Below are 27,127 nucleotides of genomic sequence, written 5' to 3' on the forward strand. Positions count from 1 at the left end.
TTTCTTGCTGCTAGGGGCAGCTACCAGTGCACTGGCAATATCTCTGGTAGGCTGACAGAAGACTGAGATAATATCTTTCTTTCAAATTGGTCGCTACAGAACCTTCAAACCATTTGCAATTATTAATCGCTTGATTATATTTACATGTACAGGAAGTACAACGATTGTCAAACCAGAACAGATCGTCACGAACGTTCGCAAACGATAGCAAACGTTTCAATCAATTGATGCCTGCATTTCGAAACGAGCATTCACTTTTAATATTGATTTACCGATCAATAATAACAAGTGAGTACGCGTGTATACTCATCAAACCTAAATTTATGATCCCGGGACGATGCATGACACAAATTAGACACTCTACCGGTGTTAGGCGCGCTGCCGTTTTTCGAAGACACCCAGTACACGCAGACGTCTGACTAATAGTCGTGGATCCGCCGTAAATGCCTTCGTTTCAATCTAGTTCACTTTATCTCCTTCGCAGGTAACGCCGAGTTCCCCCGGTAAGCTTGTATCTTTTATCCGATCATTTGTACTAATATGCGTATCCACGGTTCGACGATCAGTATTCGCGACGTGTACATCAATTACGTCGCGCGGTCGGCGCCGGCGTCGCCGGGCAACTTTGACAGAGGGTTCCCAGTTAATAACGCCGTGGAGGGGTTAGCTGCTAATGGTTTTCTATTACACGCGGCAGAATAATTATCTTATTACAAGTGATCGCCGGCTACCTGTTGCCAGCTGGCCGTTGTTTAAAGTTACGGACAACTCCCGGGGTCAGGCCGTACATGCGAAATAATTAACGAACGAGATGGCTCGTCGCAAAAACAACGCGCGACGGTTCGTTTGTGCACACCCGCGAGACTCGGCTTGTAATTAAAAGTAATATCGGCCATGGGCGACGCGACGTGACACGGGGGAAAGTTTGTCGACGGAATCGATACCGTTCGCCGCTCAAACACGTTTAACGCCGCGCGATAACCGCCGCTGGACGAAGACACGCGAGAATCGACGAAAGGCGATTCGGAGACGATGGAAAAAAATGCGAAGAAAAGGAGACACGGAAGACTGTGAAATTTACATAACAAATGTCGCATCTCTTTAATAAAAGCGTAGTCTTCATTACAATTTCAAATATCTTTTTCGCAGTCCCCTTAATGCAAGAAATTTACATTCCCTGTTAATATAAAATGACATCTTTATTCCACACCCGCCGGTGAGTGTATCCGAGGGATGTATTTCTTAGCGCTTTTTACGGGATCGAAGTTTTTAAGGGGATGAGTTAGAGAGCGGAGGATATAATAGTTCCAAGAACTTGCAAGTAGCGCACGATCGTTCGGAGTTCGGTTAAGCCGAGTGTTTAATAAAATTTAATCGAGTTCTCGTTTCACGTGGGACCGCTGTACATTGCAGATAAATTATTCCTTGTTCCCAGCTTCTTGGAATTATGCTCTTGGCATTTTATGTTTCCGCGGGCATCTACGAGCTCAAACAGTATGCCATTTATAGAAAAAATTAAAACCGAAAAAAGGCCAGCGTCATCCTTCTTTGCGAAGGTCGCAACGAAAGGATCGCGTAACGACCTCGTAAGCGTCTAATCCGACAAACGATAAAGTCGGGCCTCAAACCCGACGGCCGTTCCAGAAAAGATCAAGACTTTTAATAAGCAAAGCTCCCGCTCACCGTGTAAAATTACATAATGGCGAGCCGGCACGGCAAAGGGCTCGCGAGCTCCTCCGGCCGACCTAACGTCTTGCAACTTTTAAAAGGGAACGGATTTAATGAAGCTCGCGAAAGAAGTAGCCTCCGGATAACCATAAGATTTTACTATCTCCTGCACTCCAGAAACAACCGTTCCCCGCTGCGGAACAATCCTGAAGAACAAACGAGCCGAGAACGCAGGCCACCTAACCACAAGGCAGATTTCCTTCTGCCGCGATTGAAACGATCACGCGACGAAAACGGCGACACTCGTTTAATCGATCCTCTTAATCGCTCATTCACCGATATAGTTTCTCTTTTCCTCTTCGCCTGAATCGCACGGTGTTTCCGGACGATCGACGGCAGCGGCTGGCCGCTTTGCGAACGCGCGGAACGACGAGGAGGGTCGAGAGCCACCATAAATGTCTTCGGCCGGTTGATTGAAATTTATGTTTTAATTCATAGCCGAATGGCCGGCCGCGAGGGAAACACGGCACGTATAGCCAGCTTGAATGGGGGAATACAGCATCGGCCCGGCGAAAAGAGTTCGAGCTGTGGGGTCATTTCGTTTCTCTCTGTTTGCTGTTAATTTACAGTGACGCGCCGCGGCTGAGCGCGTCCTACGCTAATAAATTTCTAGTTGCAACGGCCCCACCTCGCGCGGAGGTCCAGCGTTCTCCGTTTTTCCGACGGAATACTTTTATTTCTACCGTTTCTTGCTCCACTCCGTCGATACAACCTTCTATCCGTGTATCTCTGTTTCTCCGAACGTCTTCGTCGCGCCGTTGCTACAGAAGCGGCTCCTACCGTCTTCGCCACGGCAATCGCTTGGTCCCTGATCGTTTCGTGGCGTGTACGGCTTCGGGGTTGCGTTGTTATTTCGAACATCCCCTTGAGATAGAGCCGTGCGGGGAATCGAGAACGATTCTGTAAGTTAATGGGAAGTTTCGTAATGAGATGAGACGTGGGTCTCGGTGTTCATGTTTGGACGGGGTCGGTTGGTAAACGCCGCTGTGATGTTGGAGATACAATTTTCGTTGATTTTCTTGCCGGGATTTGTGATGAATTAGGCTGAGGATTTCTCGAGTTGATTGCTTCCTTGGTAGTCGAGTGTGTAGCTCGAGAGGCGTGATTAAAAGTACTTTGCATTTTGTTGTTCATTATTGTCTTTGGGATATGTTAGAAATCCTAACTCAATAAAAAATTTTTCTTTAGAAATTTCAGTCTATTACTAAATTTCCTATTAAGTTTATTTCGTATACATTGATTTATTACGAAGTTTGACAGTTAAGTTTTTATTGAGCAAAACTGTTACAAAATTCGTTGAAAAATAATATTCTTGTCTTTGGTAAAATTTGATTTGGAGTGAGCATAGTGAAATTATTATCGATTTGAACTCTTAAGGGTGCAATTCTCAAGTGGAGATATAGCGTAAGACCGTACCCAGAAGCTATCTCTGTATCTAAAGCGAACTCAGTGTTTAGTTTACGTAACGACGATCGCATTCTCTAAAACTCAAAGGGCCGGTCCCTCCTGCCGTTACAATCTCCACCCTCACGATCGTATTTCCCTGCTTGATCTTTTCCGTGACTACATTTCATAACAGCATTTTCGTTCCCCGCTTCGAACGCAGGGGCTTGAGGGGACTTTAACTTGTCCACGTCTGAAGTAAAAGAATCGCTTAACGATTGTTCACTGACGTAACAAGCAAGAGTCTCTTACACAGTATCGACGCAGTCGTACTATAAATCTCATCGATCGTATTAATTAAGCGGTTGTTGTTTCCTAGAAACGTTTTGTTAAACGAGTATTACAATATTTTCTTTAATAAAACGTACACGTGTTATTAAATATATTTAATCCTCATATACTTGACTTTCATTTACTTTTAATGCATTTATAGTTTCTCCATTTATATAATATCAGTCGAAATGTGTATCATTATGATTGCGGAAATTAAAAAAATAAAAACGTTCTTTCGGTCTCTTTTGATCTAACCACATTTTATTAAGGTTACATTTGAAAATAGTATAAAAAGATTATTGTTAGACTATGTTCTTCTATGTTTTCAAGAATATTTCAAATTTGCAGGTAAATTGTGGTTTTTAGCAGGATTTAAGCGAAAGATCGGCTTTAGTTATTTTATCTCCAAGACGGAGATCGATAAAACGAACAGCGGGAGGGAAAAAACTGAGGTGAAACTGTTCGAGGCGGTTTGTAAACGGAAAAATATTTAAAGGTACGGAAAATGTGCAACACAAAGTGTCGGGTCTCGACGTTGAGTACTCGACGGAGTACCTTCGACGGTACAAGAAAAATTTCTCCGTGTCGTGGAAGGAGAGGCAGGCTTCGAATTTATGCAAATATAAACAACGCCCCTCCAGTTACTACGACGAAGTGCGTGAAATCGTGGAACGCAAATCAAGCAACGGATACGGTCGATTGAATACGTAAAATCGGAGGATTCGATAAACAACGAGCCCGTGCCTGCTCGGTTTGCGAACGGAGGAGGGAAAGCAACGGAAAAAAGTTCGACAACGGGAGAAACTTTAGCGACGACAATTTATATTATTGTTTAGAAAACCTTCGGAAATCTCGGTTTGTATTTCGCTTCAGAAATTGGGAAAACAAATTGCGTCGACCGTTTAGTCTATTTAACGGGCGGATAGTTTCTATTTTCGATGGTAAGCGTTTGCGGGGAAACTTGCGGATATTTTCGAATTTAAAAGAAAACCACTGTGAATTCTGTCTCGGACACGTGAAAACCTTTACTGTTAACCATGCGATATTGTTTCCGATAAATTTGAATTCTTTCAATTTTATCGAATACGCTGAATGTTTAAATTCGATACACAAGGGAAAATGAATAATGAAATTCGATATTTTATTGAAAATATACACTTTTACGGAGAACACCAGATATTTTGGATAGCTTACTTTTTTACAGGAACAAATTGATTGAAAGAAGATGTAGTGAGTCTCTCGGGGAACCTGGCATCGTTTCCCAACTACTAGTTTATGCCAAGTCACTACTGGAAACAGACAACACCGCTGCGCAGTCAATGTTTGCTCTTACGAGCGCGGGTGGAAACAGCGATTAATGGGCAGACACGTTAGCCAAGTTGCATTGTATAGCGCACGTATTTCGTGAATTTTTCGCTTATCGATTTTCACGGGAATGACACTTCCGTTTGATTCAATTTGTTATACGCATTTACGGGAATATTAACTTAGAACAAATAAAATTATAGAAAATTATTTTTCCTACGAAATGTTATAAAATGCACGACACTTCAATTGTCTTGTACAGATTCCTATATATTCGGAACATAAAATTAGTTACTGCGATGGTTATTAAATAACCGATAAATAAAAACGGTTAGCACAATAATCTTTGAACTTCCGAGTAACAATATTTGTTTGATTTAAGAGGTATATTAAAAATTAATTGTTTAAACATTCTATGATATATTTATAAACATCTCGAGCGAAGATAATAAATTCAAACCTGTCGAATGACTGTATTCTGAAAGAAGAATAAGTTATGGTAAAAAGGGGCAGAGGGAAAGAGTAGCGCACAGTTGACTGTAAATCCACATCGACGCATGCAAACCTCCATGAAAAATGGTGTCCCGAACAAATTATTCCAACGGCCGGTATTTCCCGGTGGCAGTGATTTATCGTAAACGAGCAATCAATACATTTCACAAATTTTTTGGTCGCATGACCGAGCGTTACCATTCTCTCTTTTTTTTTGGTGTCGCTATTTTATTTCTTCCTCGCGTCGAAAATAAAAGGTTACGAGTGGACCAGCGGGTTATCGCCTCCGTGGAACCGCGATATTCGATTGTTGTGCAGGAGAAATTCAAGATGAAAGCCCGATGGAAAATGCTGAAACGTCTAGTCGTGAAATCGCCCGGATTAAACGTGGCACTGACTCGACGCGTCAATCCAGAAAATATTCAGATCGTATATAGAATCTACCGATTAAATTCTTCTTAAATAATAGAGTAGCGATATCATTTCATTATGGAGGCACAAGGAATTTTATGAAAACATTATACATTCCAGAATAACATTAAAGCTTTCCCTGTGAAACTTCAATCGATCGAATCATTTATTAACCAAATAATACCACCGACAATAGAGCGATTCATTCTAAAATATGATCGTATAATGAAGGGATTGCAAAACGAACGATTTGTCGTCAAATTTTATATCGTGCACGTTCTATAAACGCATTTGGTATGCAGATTACCGATGACGCAGTACGAAGAATATTTTGTTAATGATTTCAGCTTACCATTTTAATGAGAAAATGGCGGACCTACGGATCATTTGTTGAGCTGCCAATGGGAACAGCCGCAAACAGCAATAGATGAATCGTTTGCATTAGCTGAATCGAAAATCGCTCATTACCTATGACGTTATTATTTAAGTGGCTATCGGTGAACGCTATTTATCTTTTAACTTTCGAGCGCTTTTTAACTTTCCGGGTGAGCAGTTTCCTGGAGCGGCCGGGAAAAACGCGGAGGAGTGCACGTGAATCTTACAAATGCGCGACGCATGTAAGTTTCGAAGATGGACGGCGGCCCGTCGGTTTTGCGCGAAACTTGAACTTTCAAATATCTCATTAATTCCCAACTGTCTGCCAGTGGCAGTCATAAGTTTCGCTGCTCGTGGCTGTTCCCAAAAGTTCAGAAGTATCGCGCGCCGAACGCGAAATAAAGAAACGCCCCCGGAACTTCCGCGGACTTCGAAACGAACGTGGAATAGGCAGGTTCGACTTAACGCGACGGAACTAATGAATCGGTTCGTTAAACGGAGCACACGCCCGTAGAAGATCGTCAGGTTTCTCTGATTACAACACCCTATTTTGCTGAATATTTTTAATAACTTCCATTATACTATTATTCTTTTCATGTTTACGAGTGAAATATATATATGCATATCGTCCAGTTCTCGGGTATCACAAATGTAATTACACAGTCCGTAAAAGAGGGAAAGTTTCTGTAAATATGAAGACGGCATCGAAACGACAAAAACGCCTGGAAAAAATACTTTCTGAAAACAAATGAAGTTAAACAAAGTTTTAATGTAACTGAGTATGTACAAAACTAAGTGCACTTACATACCTCTATAAACCTCCGGTTACTACACTTATCTTTACAGAGTCGACGATCTTGCAACGCTTCGACGCATCTACTCACTGTATACCATTTTTGTTATAAAACTTCACGAAGTAAACAGTGCGAACACCCGCCGTGAAACTCCAGTAACGCTAACCGTACCGCAAACCGATCAAATAACCGGTTTTAAAATTCGATTTAAAAAGCCGTGTTTCGTATCGTTCATTTCACTTTACATCAATTTTTATATTGTCAGATTAATCAGCGTCCCAATTTTCAACAAAAATACTGTGATTCTTCAATTTTGCTCACTAGTGTAGTAAAATTGCAGAAAATCAATAAATTAAACAATCTTATATTATTTATGATACATTATTATGTATGATATATTATTGTATATCACATCATATAATATATGATATATAAATATATGAAATTATATATAATTTATATTAACAAATTTATTATTATATGGCATATAGTTGCGTATTGTAATAATTACATTACATTCTCGTATTTTATTATAAAAGGCCGATATAAATCTGTTTTAATTTTGCCCGCTGAGATCTCGCGAACACCCCACTGTGCGTCAACTTTCAAACAACAAACTTAGGATCCGTTATCAGGAACAATTTCACGACCGACGCCTCCCGAGTTACATTAACCGTGATCGACTCTAATCCCATACGGAAATTACGAATACCCGCGCGCTGCGAACGGGCCGTCTATTTGTTCCCGATAACGAATGGCCAATTTGCCTCGACTCGCGCAGCTTATTGTGCGCGCGTCCATAATACCCGCTGTTTCTGGAAAACGTCGAGGACCCGAAACTTAACTGGGCCATGGATCCCGTACAAATCCATCCTCCCCTTTCCTCTAACGGAACCCACCTCCGCGTTGTCGCGATATCGCGCCCGCCGCCCTGCTCAACCACCGAACCAGCCTCACCCCCTTAACGTCCCCCTCCGACCCGTTCGCGACTCCCGCGTTTCGGTCCTCCTATCATCCCGGTTTCTCCGACCTACTTTCCGTCTTCACGGACGGAACTTCGTTTGTTTGTGTTGGAAGTTCGATCGTTTAATTACTCCATAAATTAACATTGAATTATACAGAATCGGAGATTTTTTCCCCTAGCGCGGATATTCTCCTCTTCCGCGACGGAAAATTCGTGGCGTGTTTTTGCCCTGATAATTCGCGCCCGGCGAGCGACCGCTCGACGTTTTCGGCCGGAGCATCGTTCCGCGCGATGACTCCCGCGGAATTGATGACTCTCGGCCTAGCCACCCCCTATGCTCGACCGGTTAATGCTTTCCTGTTTGCCGCGCAGTGACGCGGGACCGCCTATGGTCAGACAACGCGGCCGCGATCTCCCGGCCTCTCTGCCGGCTATCGATTAAATACCGCGTCGTTTTGTATCGATTTAATATTTCTGCGCCGCGGTCGTGTGTCGGGGCTCAGATAGCGTACGAGTCACATTCAGATGCGCACAATAGGTAATAGGTTTTCCGTGGCAGCGCACGTCCTGCCCTTTCTGAAACACCTACCGGCTGAATCACGCGATCGAGTCGCTGCTGTCCTATTGAAGGCGGGATAAAGTCAGTGGGAGTGTATCGTGAATGGTAACGGGGATCATTTTTAGTTTCTCGTTGGGTAACAGTACCATTTGCTTCGACAGAGATGAAGTGGTTTTTGGTCAATGGAAAAAATGATTTCCCTCGATTTCGACGAATCAAGCGTTGCGACGAAAACTAGTAAAGTTTGTTCTTAAGTAATCAACAGTCTGGGAGAAAGTAGATTGTGTTTTTCAGAGTTGCATACATGAAAACGCGCTAATAACGGAATTGGGTGTTACGTTATTCATTCACTGCTGGCCGCTAAAGGAAAAGGAAATTACCAGTCAAATGCATTACGCTATTTCAACCGATACGATTATAATAATAATTGCCATGTATGTCGCAATAAACAACGAAATTTAATGCGAATTATAATACGTATCGAATAACACGGTTGCCGCGATAAAGCCGTGGTATTACAATTCAGAAATTCCACCCCTCGGAAGCGATTAATTGTGTATTGAGTTACATGCTCCTAGACTCTCCGAGCTCCGTATTCCTCGGCTCGCGTACCGGTAGAAGAAAACTGGGTCAACAGTGTTTGAAAAGGATAAGCAAGACGCTTACGAGGCCGGGTCGCCGTAAAGCAGAATCTTCCGTCGGACAAAGCGTGCCGGAGTCGCAGAATTAGATGCAAACGATGCGTCGAAGTTGCGGGCGGGGAGGGGACAGGACCTACTGTATCCCAAGAGCGCGCGGGTCTCCTTTGTGGGTCCACACAATGTGCTTCATAAATTGCATAATCTCGCTTTTATCATGCAAAGTGGATCGGCCCGTAATTACGTCAGTACGACGGCGAACACTCGAAGAAGCGTTCGAACTTACCGAGCTGTGAAATAAGCTGGGTTTATAGCGAGCCCGGCCGGTGGAGCGAGCGAGACGGTGACAAAAAACAGCCGCTGCGGATCGTACAGGCGATGAGTATTGCCCATAAAATTTTTCATCGCGACTGTACACCGCATAAATACGATCGTAACTTTTCTAATCTCCGGGATGAAGAGCGTCGACACGTATGGATGCCACCGGAGAAGAAAAATACCCGACTCCGGGCGGGGGTGTCGGAATTTTTTGCTGGAACTCGTTGAATAGCGTCCATTACCCGTCAATTATTTTCGATGAAACGCTCCTCCGCCGCGGATAAAACCTACTTTTACCGTCAACGAATTCCGGAGAAGCATCGCGGAGTCTCGTAGTTACGGCTGAATGCCAGGATACTGTGCAAAAACGTACTCGACTTTCTACGCGTTTCGCGAATCCTGCTTTATCAATCAAATTTATCGTGTTTCTCGGACTAATATCGTCAAGATTACGCGAATGCGAAGTCCATTATCGTCGCGTTCACTGTTCTCTCGTTATTTGCGAATGTTTACAGAGAACTTCGTTGAATTAGAGAACTTCTACAGTGAAACAACATTGAATTCAAAAATTCCTCGCGACTGATCCTCTAACATATTCAAGGCTGAATGCAAAGGTCCGCGGAAGAAATGGTATCGAGGATAAATTTAAACAGCGGTAAACGCGTTAATAAAACATCGATAAAATAGATCCTCATCCGGAGAGAATCGGGATAGGGGATGAGCCGTGGAGATATGGAAGACGGGAACGGGGTCGGACGAAAATCGTTCGGGGCGAATTCAATCTGGAAACAGTTGGGCAAACGCGACGGTGCTCGGACGTCGAGCGAGAAGTTCGTCGGGCAGAATCTCCTGGGTGTATCGCGGAAACGCCAAAATCCGCCGGCGGGCAACGTCGGGTATCGCCATGCGAACCGCTGGAATTGGCGTGGTCCCATCGGACATAAATTTCAATCAACGGCAGAGCAACGACGCTTCTACCGTCGACGGCAGCCGGTTCGAAGGGAATCCGAAATACAATCGCGTCCTCATTGAAGGCGTCGCTCGCATACTTCGACCCCTAGATATTTATTGCTACCTGATCGAAGGTAGGTACGCTGATTGGTTCCAGGCTGGTCCCTCGTTTCTGCGCGTTACACGACGCGCATGGATACGTAAATTCCAGCGGCGACGGCGGCGGCAGCAGCAGCAGCGGCGGCCGCTGGTTTCCGTTGATTGGTCCCGGGGACTCGAAATTTGCATTAAACAAAACCGGCGGTTGGGTATCGTTTGCGTCGTCGTTATCGCTGATCGATCGACGTAATTCGGTGATATCGATCACTGGACTACGAAGTTTCGTGCGAACTTTATCGTCGAGGGCAGAGGACTCGGAAGTGAAATGAAATTTGCTTTCTTCCGCATCGAGGACGCAGATACATTAAAGATATTGCAAGAAAGAAGTGGATTTTATTTGAAGCCCTGTTTTATCCATCTTCCGGTAGTACCTCAGAAGTCACCAATGTATCAAGGTCTTCGGTTTATTGGTTCATCTTGGCTCGCGCAAGGGAAATGGGCTCGTAAATCTGGGTCGAAGGTTTCTCTTTTTAATTTTATTATCCGTCGGTTTGTTATTAGTACAGAATGAAGGACGAGGAAGGAACTCTGCGAGAATTTTATTAAAAGTAACAACGCTGTTGAATCGCTGATAGATTTCTAAAGTTACGCGTTACTCCCACGGTTTCAGTTCCCATCGGTGTCCATCGTTTTTATTTCGGACGGAAATATACTTTTAATCTGCGCTCTTTCGATTTTGACGTTCCGGAGATTCAACGACGAGATTGTACGACCTACTTCGAAACTCCTACGTCAGACTAAATCAATTTCCCATTTTTATGTTTTTAATCAATCTCCGGTGATTCTATCGTAGCCCAGCGCGCCTCTCGCCGCCGTTTCCTACGGCACTTTCGTATCCGATTTCTCCTATGAGTAAAAGCTACAATATCAATTACACTGTAGCAGAGCTCTTCCATAGAATTTGTTCATCTTCCAGCTTTAAGAAATTACATCTCCATTCGATTCCTGAAGATCAACGTCACAGGGAGAAACTAACTTCATTAATTTTGTAAACGTCGAAACGAACCTTCCACGAAACATCGTTTGGAAACAAAATAATCAAATTAAAATAATCTTGAAGGAATCAATTTCTTTTGAACTTAGTACCGTACACTCTCTCAAGTGCCGCTTGTACGAACGCTTTTATCGAAATGCATCAGCAAGATGTTATTTGGAAATCACTATCCGCATTATCCGTTGTCGTCGATATCCCTCCAACAATACCTTTCGAGGTCCCGGAGTCGCATCAGGCCTGACCGATACAAGTTGAAACGGCACCTGTCGCACCCTCGTAAAACGAAAATTGCTTCATTAAGTTTTCCTTGCTGGGTCGCCTCAAGACGGTTTTGTTTGCCGATCGGTGCGCCGCACCGGGGCCATTCAACCGTGCTGCAAACGTTACGAGCAAGTGACATTTCCCCGACAATCGAACGTTTTCTTGTTCGACCGGCGATCCGCCCGGGGAAACGAAGCGCCGCGTCAGAATATTGCCTTCCTCGTTCATTGGCAGGTTTTAATTAACTTCGCGTTCAGAAAAGTAATAATACCCGCGCACTTTACATAAACTCGATAAACGAGAAACACGAGGACGCCGGGCCAGTGGCAGGGATGGAACGAAGGGAGAGGGAGCGAGTGCTGCCGGGAACAGCCGCGCGCGGCGGCTCAGATTGATTCGAGAAACGTTACATTGTGTCCTCGTTATTGCGCGGCTGCCGAGTGCATTCTCTGGTGCATCCGACTGTAACGGACCAACCTGTGATTGCTCGGAATTTTCAAACGGAGATATTACTTTGTTCCCTTCGCCTCGAACAACCGGGTAACAGGGAATGTTTCGTGGCATTTAATAAACGATTAACGAGTTTGCTTTCGTTTAACCCATTCCCCGCTGAAACCCCGGCCGCCCCGTTAATGTACGCCTGTGTATGAACGACCGTCAAACTAAAATAATCGAGCTACGGTGAAACTCTTACGCTACTGGTAGATTGCGATCACTTAGGAAGGTCTTTATTGAAACCTCATTGAATTACAACATTCAAACACGGCGTGGAAGTGTTTAAATACTGTTACACAGATAGATAGAACGTCGTTTAAAGCATGAAGTAAAAATATTTTATAATCAGATCATCCTTCAGAAATGTGAAGGAAGCTTTTGGAACATGGAAATCTTAGTATCTCAGCGTGCGTTCCAACCAGATGCGTAATGTACGAAAAATGGTAACCGTAAGGAGCTTCCGTCGGCAAGTTCCTCGCGGTTAAACGTGCGACGGCGGCGGAAACTTGTTCCCATTCATCGCGCAGTTTACGCGATCGCGCTCGTTTCCGGCAACATCCGGCCGAAACTTCCTCGAACAAGAACGCCCGAAGGACCTTCCGTAATTAGGAAATTCAGCAGGCCAGGGCGCGCATCCAGTTACAAAAGAAGGGAAGAAAACCGCGTGTCTCGTTAAGGTAACGCGCCCGGTACTGGAAGTTTGATTAGTCGGGCAGCCCGTGCAAGCAGAATATTAGCGAACGTGGCTGAGAACTTGTTCATTAATGGATCGGGGAGTTGGATGCCTTGGTAAATCCACGTTGTAATCTGACGACTGGATCGAAGGATTGGCGCGGGGTAAGGGTCACGGGGGTGGATCGTGGGGTGGCAATTGAAACTGCCAGCAACAGCCGAACAGTTCCAAGCCGGCGCGGTTTCGCAGGGTCTGTCTGCAACTAATATACGCGCGTGTAATTAGTTGTGTCGCGCTCGATAGTGCGCTTCGTGGCTGATTTGTTGTTCGCTATACTAATTTTATTGGCTCCCCTCCGCCGCGCCGCGCTATCGGCTCCACGCGTCTGTTTCTGTAACTACGTACCTACGTGAACTAACTGCCTCTGTATTTGTCAACCGTTCCGTACTGGTGATTACGGAAGTCGGGAAACTTCGCGGCAACGGAAATTAGTGACGCGAAATCACGATCGCGTGTCGCGATTTCGAGGAATCGATTCGATGGACTTCTTTAAAAATGTTGAAACGATTTCACAGCGATTATGAAATAGGATGTGAAATTAACATCGTTTTACTTTATTCGAGAAATTCTTTAAGGGAATTACAAAATTCGGAAGTGAGAACACACATTTTTACTACGATAAGGATCCGCGGGATCGGTGAGAAGGAGAGGGAAGAAAATACGAGTCGAAACGTTAGAAAAACATTTACATATTTATATATATATAAAATATAATACAATTTGTTACAGTGTAGATGATAGTGTAGCGTTTAGACGTTAATATCCAGTGTAAATTAAGTATAAATCTAAGAGCAGTATGGAAGGACAGGGCGCCCGGTATGCGTACGAATTGTGTACGCGCGCGCGCTCTCCTCGATCCCCCCTCTGAAACACACTCGCGCGCGCGCGCGCGTGTACACGTCGCTAACTGTAAGTTTTGCCTTTCTTTTTCTTTCGTTTTTCCATTTTCGTTCAACACGGTTACATGGAAATTATAAAGATAAGAGATACTGTTTACCTAGCTACCTGAATTCGAGTGTAGGTGCTTATAAAGAGTCCGGGACGTAATTTTAAATCTAAAAACTATATACAGGATACCTATGTACACGCACACGCTATTCGCTCGTTTCCTTAAACCACTCGCTTTTTCTTTTCGCTTGCGTCGCCGCCCGGTGGCCCGTGTATCGGGGAACGGGCCGCGGTTATCGTTCCCGGCGTTCTCTAATCTCTCTTCTACATACAGTACATACACGTGTCCGATTTCCTGGCCCCACCATGTTTTCGTGAAACGCGCTCGTTCACCTTCCGCCCATTACCTCGCGGTCGTTTCGATCGAATCGTTCGGCATTCGCCGAATCCCGGTAATAATCACGCACGCGTGTCGCCGAATCCGATCGAGCATCGTTGATCGTTCGGCAAGCTCTCGTTCCTTCGCCTATCATCTCCTCTCCCCTTCGTCTCAGGTACTGCTCGTTGCTCGTTCAATCTCCTGAACGAACGCATCACCATGTGTATATTGTACAATGTGCAATTAGATCCGATCCAGAAACGACCGGGTGTGAAATTCGTGATCGAACGTCGCTCCGTTACAATCTGATAACATCGTTCGGATGCAGATTCGATCAACGTCCTCCGCTCGGACACAGTCGAAAGCAAGATGGGCGCCAGGATTAACGGGCCTTTAAGAGACGAACCAGCTAACGTACACACGATGCAAGATCATTTTTAGTATAAATGCGTAATATCGTTCCCTATGTATCTAACATAATTATTCCAGTATAAATGACATTTACTTGTGACACTTTGCTTGATTGTTCTGGTCAATATCACCGGCAGTTCCTATCACCATCCTAAACACTCCTGAAACTCCTCCCTTACAGCCCTCGGTACGGCGGCGACGTCGCGACTGAGAAATCGACGTCGACGTCGCGCAACGCGGAAGAAGTCACGGAACGATTTCGACCGTCGCCATTCTCGCACGGCCGATTATAACGAGCTCCTTCGCCGATGATAAATCATCGCTTATCCCCTTGGCGGATCGTACGGTTACGTACACGCAGCGCAGAAATTCGAGGGAAAGAAAGCGGCAATGGTTCTCGTTCGTTTCTCAAACTGTAACGCTCTTTCTCCTCACAATCCCCTTTCGTATTAATCTCCGGTCGATACTTGGCCGAATGCGAACGTTCCCTTTGGATAGAAATTGTTTGAAAAAACATAATGAACTTGCCTATGTACAGTTTCTGTAAAATCTAGTTTTGTAAAATGTGGCTTTACATAATATTTAATGCGACATTATTTCGTTCTTCCGATATTAACGGCGTTCCTACGGAAGACAAAGTTTTATTTCATTTTCGAGTCTTCAAATTTACTTACGGAAATATATATTTGCATAAATTTCCGCAGTTCACGTATCACGTTTCACATGAGTAAGCAAACAGAAAAGGAAAAAACGGAATAGCGATATTTGACGAGCATGGAACAAGAAATTATTGTATACTGTCTCTTAACCCATTTTTTACTGCCAGTCTCTTTTAACCACTTCGAAACTTCAATGAGAACGGGAATATAAAACCCCGAACATTCACGGTACACAATCTCTATTAAAGTTTCATGAAAAATATGAATTTTTAATTCGTTTTCTGCGTCGGACCTGAATATAATTTATTAAACGAATTACGAACTGATTTAACCGTGTAACTGAAAAAAAAATGTTAATTCAGACTAGTAAATGGCATATTTTTGCAAAGTACGAACGTATTTAATCATGGAAATAATTAAACACTCGAATTAATAAATTTAATTTTTGAAAAATGACTATTTACTTTTTACCGGGCTATTTATCGATACACTCTAGACCCCCATTAGCGCGGTAATAAAACGAAGACCTCGGGTAATTTTATTGAATCTTTTATAAAGCTGAATTTGAAAACATTGAAATCAATGTAATCTGCAGGAACATTCAGCTTCTGAAGATTAATCCCTCGGAAAGTTTGTTGAAAAGTAGAAAATAAAATCAACAGAACGTCCACAGCCGGCCAACGCTTCGTCGTCCGCCAATAACGACGATGATTCCGTCGGGCAATATCCGTTCCCAGATCTCGTGTACTGAATACGCATGTGTTCGTGTATGTAGACTCGATGATATTACGAATTCGATGTAATAAACGAAGAACGGCGAACGGAAAAGAAGGGGTATATAATGGCTGATTGGCAGTGGTTGGTTTCGAATTGGGTTTCACGCTGACATTAGCGAAGCGACGATTGACAGTTCATCCCGGCAAACTCGATTCGACGATTAACGATGGACAACGATGAGGTTCGAAAGGAACGGTACATATACATATACATATATTTTAATATATAGTTACTTTTCTTCCTTTAAATCCCTTTCTATCTTTCTTCCTTCTTTTCCTTCTTTCTTTCTTTCTTTCTTTGGCGCCTAATTATGTGTTTCCGCGTGATGTTTGGTGATCGCTCGACTGCCCTACGGTCTTCTACACATACAGATCCCCTATGACATTTATCGAATAATCGTAGTATTAAATTGTAAAACGTAGCTACGCGTTTATTCCATTACCGATTAGTCGACTACAGGAGGTTCCTACTACGCTAGGGAGAGAGCTTTTATCATCGACAATCGGTCGTCTTCTCAAAGCACGCCTTTCGCAGTGTTCAAACGTCGGCGACTATAAGCTGTTGTTCGATCGACGACCGTTTAGAAGGAAAAAATCATGTATACGCGAATCAAGTCGTTTTATAATTCCCCGTGAAAATATTTCCGATAGAACACGCGCTCTTAGCTGGGCTCCCCGAGTTTTTCGTGCTGTCCTTTTGTCACGCGGCGAGGGCCGCGTTTTTCCTCGACGCTTTACGGAATTCAGGAAAAATATGCACGCGTTTTAGGGGACCGTCGACTACAACGCGCCCGCCGTCTATCGATCGACGGTGTTCCGTCGCCATGAGTCCTATCTTTCTCTCTCTCTCTCTCTCTCTCTGTTATTCTCGTTGCACGCCACCGTGCATGTCATTTTCATTTTTCTCGCTTTTTTCTCCTTCCGCGGATCGAAAGAAGTCGAAGAACTTCTCTTCACGGTGTATTTCCCTTCTCTCTTTTTCTCTCGAACGCCCGAACAAGCGTCCCAGAAGCGTTCGATCGATCGGACCGAAAACGAATCGCGATAGAAGTGGCCATTGTCGAGCTTCGGTTACCGAATCGAATTCAATCGGAGCGCGATAGAAGACGTTTAGAACGAAGCAGTCGTGAGTCGAACCTCTCTACCTACACATTCCTTCTTTTCTTCTCCTCCTCTTTTTAATCGCGTCGCGGACAACTCGTTGCATCGTTTCGAAGAAGATACCCATTTTTTTGTCGTCTCTTCCCATTTTTATTTCTCGCTTCTTTTTTTTTTATTGTCTCGAGTGTAAATACGGAGGAATGAAAAACGGACGAAATTTGTCGAGCTACTTCGGGAAAAGTTGGTCGGGTTTGGTAACCGGGAGTACAGGAGATAACGGGAGAATCGAGCACGAATGAAAAATTCGAAACGTTCTTCCAAGAATAGCACCCCTTTGAAGCGTCACACGAAGGAACGGAAAGTACGCGTCGTTCGTCAATGGAACGACGCGGAAATCGGTCGAATTGTGATATTCGAGGAACGTCGTAGCGACAAGTGTTCCCGCTGGTGAGGGACTACGGGGTTCGCTAGTGACCCCGAGAATTCTCGTCAGGAACTGATCTGTTTGGCTCGTGTCGAAATTACGGAAATCCTGCGCCGCGCGAGACTTTCTCGTGAAGCCGAACTTCAATTCAAGATTTCGAATTCGAATTCCGTGAGATTCCGATGAACAACGAAAACCGTGAAACTTGAGAATTACCGAAAGCTCAACACCGCGGCAAAAGTAACAAAACGTTTCAACGGTCGCACCCAGGATCAAAAGAATTCGTTAAACGGAAAGAAAGGTTGACTGAGAAAAGAAAATAATATTGCACACATTACTGTAAGAATGATATATTTATTTATATACAAAACTTCTCAGTTAACAAAATATATAAAATAAAGACAGACAGGCCGGAAATAATCTGAAAAAACGCGAGTCGTACGGTTTCACTTCTACTAAAATTCATCTCCCGCTGAATATCCTGTACAAAATTCCACAACACGACTCTCTTTCTTCTCGGACCCTCGATTCCGATCCGCTGCAAGATTCAATGTCCGATCACCTTGAATTGATTTCCGGATACCGCGGGGACGACTGGCGACCACTCGGCGGCGAAGAATCTTCCGAATCGAATAGGAGGAATATATATCGAATCAGATCCGACGCAAATGTACCCGAGAACGGTCGGGTACCGGTGACGTCTCGGTCAAGAGACGCGTCAAGAAACCGTGGCTGCGCTTCCGGTCGCGCGGCGCGACCGTTGAACGCTCGTCTTGCATGTGAAAGAGAGTGTCAACGCGTGGCAAGAATTAACTCTATACAATTAAATAAAAAATAAATAATCGCAGGCACGCCGCCGCGTGTGGCGGCCGCTCGGACAACGTTACACGTAAAAAACTGTACAGAATATTACAAAGAACCGCGTGTGTCGGTACGCGCGCGTAGAAACGTTGATCGATCGTCGAAGTCGACGCACTCGTCGTTCCTTTCCCGTCTGTCACTAGCGCGCGCGCGAGGATCGACCAACGTTTGCACGGTGTCTCCGTTTCGAAAACGCATTTATCCGTAGCTCTAATAGTAACAGAATATACAGACTTCCGGCGGGAAGGCCAAGCGAGACGTGTTTGCGACGCTACGGAGCAGCTCCGTTGTAAAAATAATGAAACGAAAGGTTCTAACAAGCGGATGGAGCGCGCGTATCGGCGACGAGGAACGTCGCGAGACTTTTGATTCGCTTGGTCCTCCCGGCCGGCCGGTGAAATAAACAGCCAACAATATAAATTCTTTCGAGCACGGCGTCTCCAAAATATAATATAAATCCCACTCGATCGACAGGATCCCGCGTCGGTTCGTTCTTTCCCGTGGATATCTTTCGTTCGAGATCGTTAACTGCTAAAGAAAGAAAGTGGCCAACAACCAACCGGAATGATCCGCGAGCTACGTTCTTATCTCGGAACGACGGGGTCGTCGGAGGTGGCCCCGCCGATCTGCCTAAATAGACTAGAAACTTGTGTTTTCTTGTACCGTCGCTCTAGATAGAACGCTGATGTCAACTCTGAGAACGAAGCTTAACTTAAGAAAAAAAAAAAACTTACTCGTTAAAGCGTATGTAAGCGGTATACATACAAGGAGTTCCATCGCTGAAATTCGCATATCATATTCCGCGCGATACAATATGCGCGCTTAACGTCTTCGACGCGTGCAGACGGACGAAAATAAAACGGTGGTCTAGCTGCGCCGTGGACCGAGATTCCTGGCTTTCCATAGAAACGTTGTCTCCTTTGATCGATGTCGTTACATCGATAGTCGACGCTGTTCCTCGATAGAATTTCGGAATGGCTCTCGAATTATTTCGATAGAATTAGAAAAGTATTCGCGTGTCGATATGGGTCAACGGTTCTTCAATTTCATTCGGGTATTGCTACACATGCTAGACACTGGCGACACCATCTATAATACATCGACCGTCGCACTCAGTTCCGCTCGTCTTTTCAAGACGAGCACATTTACGTAGGGCTGTAGGGACGAGGTGGAAGCTTAGCTTCTAGACGAGGGGATTGACCGCTGTTTGAAAAGTGGATATTGTCCCGCGCACGTCCTAAAGCGCTAATTACGAAAAATTATGAACCGTGGATTAACACTAATGCCCAAGTTAGGACGTCGCTCGAAGATAGACGTTTTAGAGAATATAGAATATATTTTTCTGTTGGGAAAATATTGAAAATGAATTCATGCAGCTATAATAACGTAAAATAACAAGTAAAATGTTACGAGCTATCGAGAAAACGTTGCAAATATACCATCTTGATACAAAGAAAGCAAACAGTTCTAAATTCAGATATCGTTAATCCGCGATTCATAATTTTTCCCAATTAACGATACAGCGCGAGCGTGGAATAGCACCCAATCGAATCTAGACATTAATCTTAAAACCCATTCCTCTCAAACAACAGTCATCCCCAGAGGCATTTATGCCTTCATCCCCACATCCATAAACGAATCAAATCGATCCTAGTCTTCCGTAAAAACCCAGGTGTTCGTAACCGAAAGATATCCAACGATCGTCCTGTACGAGCACGCGATACATCATAACAATAGCGCACGAGCAGAGATCGCGAGAAGGGAGGGTCGATCGTCGAGCGAGGACAGCATGGACGATCCCGATCACCGACGAACGTTCCACGCGAGGGGTAAAATCTGTTTGGCAAACCCATCGTTCAACGAATTCCATTCGCTCTACGCGGACATGCGAACCCGTTAAAAATATGTCTCGTTCACCCTTAGTTCCATCGGAATCGGTACCTTTACTAAAAGCCGCAAAAGAATAAGAATATCGCGCAAGCACTATATGTAATCGAATCACCCGATAAAAGAGACTGAAGATGAGACGCGTCCACCTTGTCCTCGATCAACATCCGACAGAACGACAATAGTATCATTATTTAGCCTAAGTGACGCGTCAGAGTGTTGCACGCCGGCACGTACTTACATGCGATCAACTCCCCCGAGATCCAGCGCGATCAACGAGAGGATAAAATGGCCGTCCTAGACGAACAAGATCGATCGATCCGTCGGTCGATCGGTGCCGAACGGACGGGCCACTGTTCACCTGAACGCGGCGCCGGTGATCATCGTCGCCGCGGCGAGCATCAGCGGCAACGATACCGATCTGACGGAGGAACTTCCGGCGGAGGGCCCGTCGCTGCTGCGGGACACTTTGTTGCGCACCAATTGTCCCCGTTCGACTGCGTTCGTCTCGTCGCTGTCCGGATCGACGGGCGCCCCGATGTCACCGTCTTCGCTCAGCAGCATCGACAGCTTGTTCCTGAGCGGCTTCTTCAAGCACGGCAGGCTAGTCTCCTCGTAGGGCCTCAAGATGCGCGGATAATGCACCTCAAGGTTGTCGGTGCCCGGCAACGGACCCTTGCTAGTCGAACAGAGCGGCTTGAACGTGCCGGTCCGCGTCGTCTCCTGGAACGTCTGGAAGTTTTCTTTCCAGTCGTAGCTCACTAGACGCTCCTCCAGCGTCATACCCTCTAGCTCCTGTGGTTCTTGGATCTGCACTGGATTGGAACCCCTGGAACGAGATATGAAGGGAACGTGAAGTTCTCCGTTCTTCATTTGAGCCTTCGGATCGTACGCGATATTTTAAAACAGGAATCGTTTCTAGAACTTGCGTCTCGCAAATTGGAGGACTGAAGTCCTTTCTATTTATTTGAATTTTTCGAATTCAGATGGTGTACAATGGTTGGCAAGCGATACGAGACAAACAGATTTGAAATAAATGCTTAAGAGAACAACTAATCTTCAGAAGCTCTTTTGATATAGATAAAAGCACCGGAGAAGTTCTATCATCCGAAAACTCGTTGAATCCAATGCATTCGTCTTCCGATCAATTCGCGCCCTCGTGTCTCTATCGTGTTTCAATTAACAATACCGCGCAACGGCCGGGTATCGCGTAACGCATGCCCAAGTAAAACGGATCGAATAACACCGAATTGAAACATCCAACCGAGTACATTCCCAGTTGACCAGTCGTTCATAATTCATGGAACGATCTCACGAGCTCCGTATTATGAACAACTATCCGAATAACAATGGACCGGGGCCGCCGTATAGCTTCTACGTCCCTCACAGATCTCCCAGTTAACAAGCCAACTGGCAACGACCTGCCGATATATTAGCGCTGGTAATAACAGTAATTCAGCCGGGGCATTGAATGCAGTTGTGTGTCTGTACGGTGTGCGCGTGTATTTAGCGAAACAGGACGCTTGTTGCATTAAAGTTCGTGACACGTCGCGCGAGGCGTCTTCGTGACACACGTAATGTTACGTAACGCGGCGAACGATACGTCCGGCGCAGCGCGCGGACCACAGCCGCGCTCGTTTCCTAATGGTGGGTGTCGCGACAGGTCGTGATGCGCGGCCGATCGCGCACCCCTAATTGCCAATTTAAAGTAATCAGAATAAAAGGAGCTGGCGTCTGGCTGGCTGCGCGCAGAAACGGCGCCCGGTTTCGATCATTAGCGCGGCATCGACACGTCGACCGTGTAAATTAATATCAAACGGACTTTGTACTCGGACGATGCTGCCACAGTATTAATGGCCGGTCATTATTTCGTGAAACGGGGACAAGACACTTTGGACGGGCTGCTCCGCGGAGCGTTTCGATGAGGATGTATACTCACTGCATCAGCTTCTGGATCCCAAGGCTCTGCAGAACCGTCGGCAGCGAAGGCAGCGAGTAGCAGAGCGAGAGCTCGATGCGAGGATAATATAGGGTGGACACTAGGCATGTCTCCTCGCGCGTCGTCAAACCGCCCAGCGTGATCGCTTGCCTCGACTCGGACGAGTACATGCACTCGGCCACGAGGTGATCGGCCTGAAATGATCAATTAACTGTTCCTTATTGCGTGATCTCTCGTGAATCGAATGATTCAACGTTCGTTCTTGTCTCGTCTAAGACGGGACATTTAAATAGCTTTCTTTAGTTTCTTCGATTCTTAGAAGATGGCACGTAACGTTTCATTGGAATTATTCAAGCTCGACAAACTACAAGAAAATTGTGGCAATTCAACGTTCATATTTCCGCAGCCGTTGAGTAAATGTGTACAAATGAATTCCTTATCAGGTTGGTTTCGGCGCGGCGTCATTAAATTACCATCTAATGAAATACAGGAGGCACGACGTGGCCACGAAACCACCGTGCCGCGCCACTCACCGGATAGACCCTGACGGGCTTCTGCAGCTTCCGATACTCCTGATAGCTGGGATCGTAATTGGTGTCAGACGCAATGGGTGGCAGTTCCTCTCCGGACCTTATCTGACGCAATCGGACCTTCCTGCCGAGTTGATGAGTATGCATGACGACGGCGAATATGTTGATGCCGTTGTTGGGAATGGTCTGCCTGGTACAGTCCGAGATGCAATGACCTTCGGAGACCACTTCTGGCTGGCCTGGCGGTATGAGGTGCCGCCAGTTCGGGTCGATGCCGACGCTGAGGATCCCGGCATCGTGAGTGCGCAGCCGGTCCGTGTAATGCAGACGCAGGCCGGAGCTGTCGGTGATGAACGCGTCCATCTGCGGATTCGTGTAATGCGTTTCCAGCATGTAATAACGCGGACCGGCGTGCGGGTCCAACGGGTAACCGGCCTCCTGCGGATAATTGAACCCCTAGAAGCAAAAAAGAATCCCACGTGGAAAAAAGGATTATACGGCCAGCCTGGGAGATCGTGCGGATCATGGTAATTGGATCATGCTCTTTTTTATACGCTTTTCCGTTGAAACGTTTGCGAACTGTACGGAAATAGAGCAGTGCAACGAACGCATTCGAATGGGAAAGTATTTGACTTTTAATAAGTAGGCGAGCTAGTCGCTTTGGATATATTGATTACGTTCGTGTCAAGAAAATTTCGCTTTTGCGCAATTAATGTCGAACGGTGAAACTTATTGTCCTTACACGCATGGATCATTTAATGGTTAACTTTATCAATTGAGCTATTCGAGTAATCGATTGCCGTTAAGTATAGTGTTGCAACAATTGCAGCTTACACGGTACTCGTGAATGTATTGCACGTTAGATCTTTTATTCGTTAACTAGATACTAGCATGTTGGAGTAAAAATTCGAATAAAAACGTTATCACACAAGATCAGCTGAACGAGTGTCTACCGACTGAAACGAAAGGACAAAAATATCTCGGACAGAGAAGGATTGATTGTCCTATGAAATCATGGAAAATTGTCGTCGTGTCAGACGACAAACTACGATCAGAGTTAATCGTTGAAAATATTGTAGTCGCAGATGCTGTAATTGCCGTCGCAAATCATGCTTCAGATAGGATCGAGATACGAATCAGTCACAGGAGTAATTACGCGAGGATAAATCACTGTCCGCGAATGTTAATCCGTCGTCATGGGACGCGGGTAAGAGACACGGGCAAGGACGGTCTGAAGTGGGGGAGGGGGCTGTGCATCGCGGTAATTCTGGGTTTTGTGTAATGCATACCAATGGGAAAGCGCGGACGCGCCGCAAACTCGTTTCTTCGCAGTCGTCGGGAAACACGAGCCACGAAGACCGATCGTGCGAACCTGTTCACCGATTTCACACGCCATGCCATAAGGTTACGCAGATGTCATAGATGTATACTTTGCCAATATTAATTTAATCAACGTTCGATAACTTGAAATTAATTATTATATAATCATAAACCGCAGCAAACTAGCTATCGGTTAACGTTGATACTGCTTAAAGTTCGTTGATGCTATTTTGATTGTCGAGAATTTAAGAATATTTTGACACTTTGAAATTTATTGTTAGAGAATTCTATGTTTAATATTGTCGGAGGAAGATTCTCATGGATTGAAACAGTATCTGTGAAATCTGAGTTGGCGACACACCGATGTAATACAATCACAGTGCGATTTAATTGATCGCGAAAAGTATCACCCACCGATCCATATAAAAGTAAGTGGAAAATTCTCGATTTCGCGTGATTAAAATGACGCACACCGTTGCAAAGATTACATTCGCGACGATTACGCGCCGAATCAATTCGATAAATTTTAATTAACCTACATCGCGGACTACTTGAAATCCGAGCGCGAATTCGATTCACGGTACGCTTCGTATGAAATTCGTTCGGTTCGATATAAACTGTAATAACGAAAACGCTCCAACTGGATGTAATATATTCTGTTGTTCATTCGTTGATGTAATGGTCATACGAACCCTCTTACGGATTCATTGTAACGGTTGGCTAAGTCCGATGGTAATCGAGACCGTGTTTTATTAAAAAATGAAAGACAAAAAGTTAAATAAATTAAACGCTTTAACGTTAAAATATGAAAAAAAAAACAGTTTGACTCGCGAACATATAAATCGTAAATTATTCTAAATCAATGCAATTTTAAAAAATGAAAATGAAAATTATTATTTCACTTAATTTCATATTTAATTGCTAGTAGTTCATTCGAATAGATTATTTAACATACCTCGGAGCCGAGACTCCAAATGGCCGCGATTGTGTTGCACTGGAAGGCCGGCTGATAGCAAACGCCACCGGTCGTCTTCGCAGCGGTTTCTAGTGCTGTCTGGTTTCCACGACACTCGTATAGTGTCATATGATGCAGGAAATGGTGGCTTCCGGGTTGTATTACCGGCTCGTACTGCAAAATTAAACGGAAAATTAAATTTGACAATTGTGAGGAGATAAATCTTCGCTGTTCTATATTTTATACGATGCCTAAACTGCTAAGTACGAAAGTTTGATCTTTGATCCACGCTACGAATAACCAACCTGCTCGAAACAACGCTGAATCTAAAACACGAGAGACGTGCAGTTCTTCCACAGAGGTTCGATTCAATCGCGTGTATTGAATCGAGAATCATGCGACAGAAATGCCGTACGTGTAAGTGACTATAACGACGGATAAATTTCGAATAGCGAAGTTATCGGCATCTGGGAGCTAATCTCCTCTCCTCGAGTACTGCCCGCAAGAGAGTGCAATGCAATCCCGTCACGTAACGTGGTCACGTTCGATTGACTTCGAGATGCTGTTAGTTCGATGGCGAATAGATACAAACTGTGTCGATCCTGCAGCCATTGTCGACTGGCCAGAAAATTATTCCAGATACCCCATTCTGTCGTTGTGAACAGTGTCAAGGGGAAAACTCTGAATCTATTGTACTCAATTCGACGTATCCTTCTTTCTATTCTAACAATTCTTTTTATCACGTTACAGATTTCAAACTTTGCAACTATAAAAACCATAGATATTTTCGAAGAATTCATGCACTCTTCCCTATTCATTCTGCAAACTATAACACTTCGACTACGATCTCTATTTCTTAATAACAACTCCAGTCAACTGAAATAAATCATTCTTAAATAGAATACCCGCGAATGTCTAATAAATCGCTTGAACGATCCACTTGAAACTTTATCAACGAGATCCATGACGTTTCTCGACGCGGTAGCCGTTATTAGAATTCAACGGTTCCTTCGATGACTTCGCGATCGATTGTTAAGTGGGAATAGAAATCGGTTCCCCTGTGCGTAGTCAATAAACCGATCCCGCGATTTCGTTTCATCTGGGTCGCTGGAACCGCGGGCCACGCGCGATGGAGCTCGGCCGACCGGGTAAACTTCTGGAATCGAAACGACTCGAACACGAGTAAAAATAACGCGATCGGCCATTAAAGCCGGAATTCGCGGAGATCCGTCGTATAGACGACGGCAAAAGTTTCATGAAGCATTCTCGGTAATCGAACCGGGGGCCACGTTAACCGTAAACGCGAGTCGGAATACGACCGCCCGACCTGCTTTCGGGAAACGAACTCGCGAGAGGATTTCCTCTTGAGGAAGCGAGATCCCACGCCGACGGGAATCTGTATCTACATTCCTGGTTTAATCAAGTCTCGAAGGTCTGGATGCGTAACACGCGACGGGAATGCCGAATAGCAGTCCCGAGTGAAAAATTCTGTGACATTTTGGTAGAACCCCTCCGAATGAAATTTGCATTGAGATTCATTAGAAATTTGGATTTTTCCCGTAATGTACAATGTAATACAATTTACGTACGCTTAACGATTTCTCCTGTAATTTATTTAATTTCATCGTTTTAAGTGAAATGTGCTGAAAACTATTCATTTAACTTATTAAACCAATGAATCAGTTGGATTCTGAAACCAGTTATTACATATTATTTAACGCTTTTCTAGAGGGAAAATATGAGAGAGGAATACAGTTAAATTTTAAGTTTAAGAAACTTTTCGTTTCGAGATTATAAGGCCAAGTCGAACAGCGCAACTAAAATTTGTGACGAAATCTGGAGTTTAATTAAATCTCACTCTGCAGTGGCGGGTAGCGCTGCTTCAACTGAATGCAGATAGAGAGTGGAAGACGACTTAGGTGGAGGTTTATCTATGGTGTAGTATTTCATGTGACTCTGATCTAAACAGTTCCTTGGAAGAGTTGCGTAGTACCCAGCGGAGATTCTTAGCTCTTTAAACAGTAATGATTCGCGTTTTGAGTCGAATTTGCAAATTGTTCTTGCGTAATTATTACTTTCTTAATATGTTATGCTTGGGCACTAT

At 44.6% G+C, this 27,127-nt stretch overlaps 1 protein-coding gene across 1 annotated transcript in view; it reads right to left on the bottom strand.

Moving 5' to 3' along the window:
* Nucleotides 1–13,628: 13,628 nt before the first annotated feature.
* olf413 (DBH like monooxygenase olf413) overlaps nt 13,629–27,127 on the bottom strand; it is a 206,636-nt gene continuing 193,137 nt past the window's right edge. Inside the window, exons 6-9 of the mRNA XM_031985470.2 lie at nt 25,024–25,197; nt 22,752–23,204; nt 22,219–22,412; nt 13,629–21,108 (exon numbers count right to left, since the gene is read on the bottom strand). Coding sequence (XP_031841330.1) covers nt 20,637–21,108; nt 22,219–22,412; nt 22,752–23,204; nt 25,024–25,197 — 1,293 coding nt within the window. The 3' untranslated portion in view covers nt 13,629–20,636. The remainder of the gene's footprint in view (nt 21,109–22,218; nt 22,413–22,751; nt 23,205–25,023; nt 25,198–27,127) is intronic.

This window comes from Nomia melanderi, chromosome 5, assembly GCF_051020985.1.
Source record: "Nomia melanderi isolate GNS246 chromosome 5, iyNomMela1, whole genome shotgun sequence".
NCBI classification, from domain to species: Eukaryota; Metazoa; Arthropoda; class Insecta; order Hymenoptera; family Halictidae; genus Nomia; species Nomia melanderi.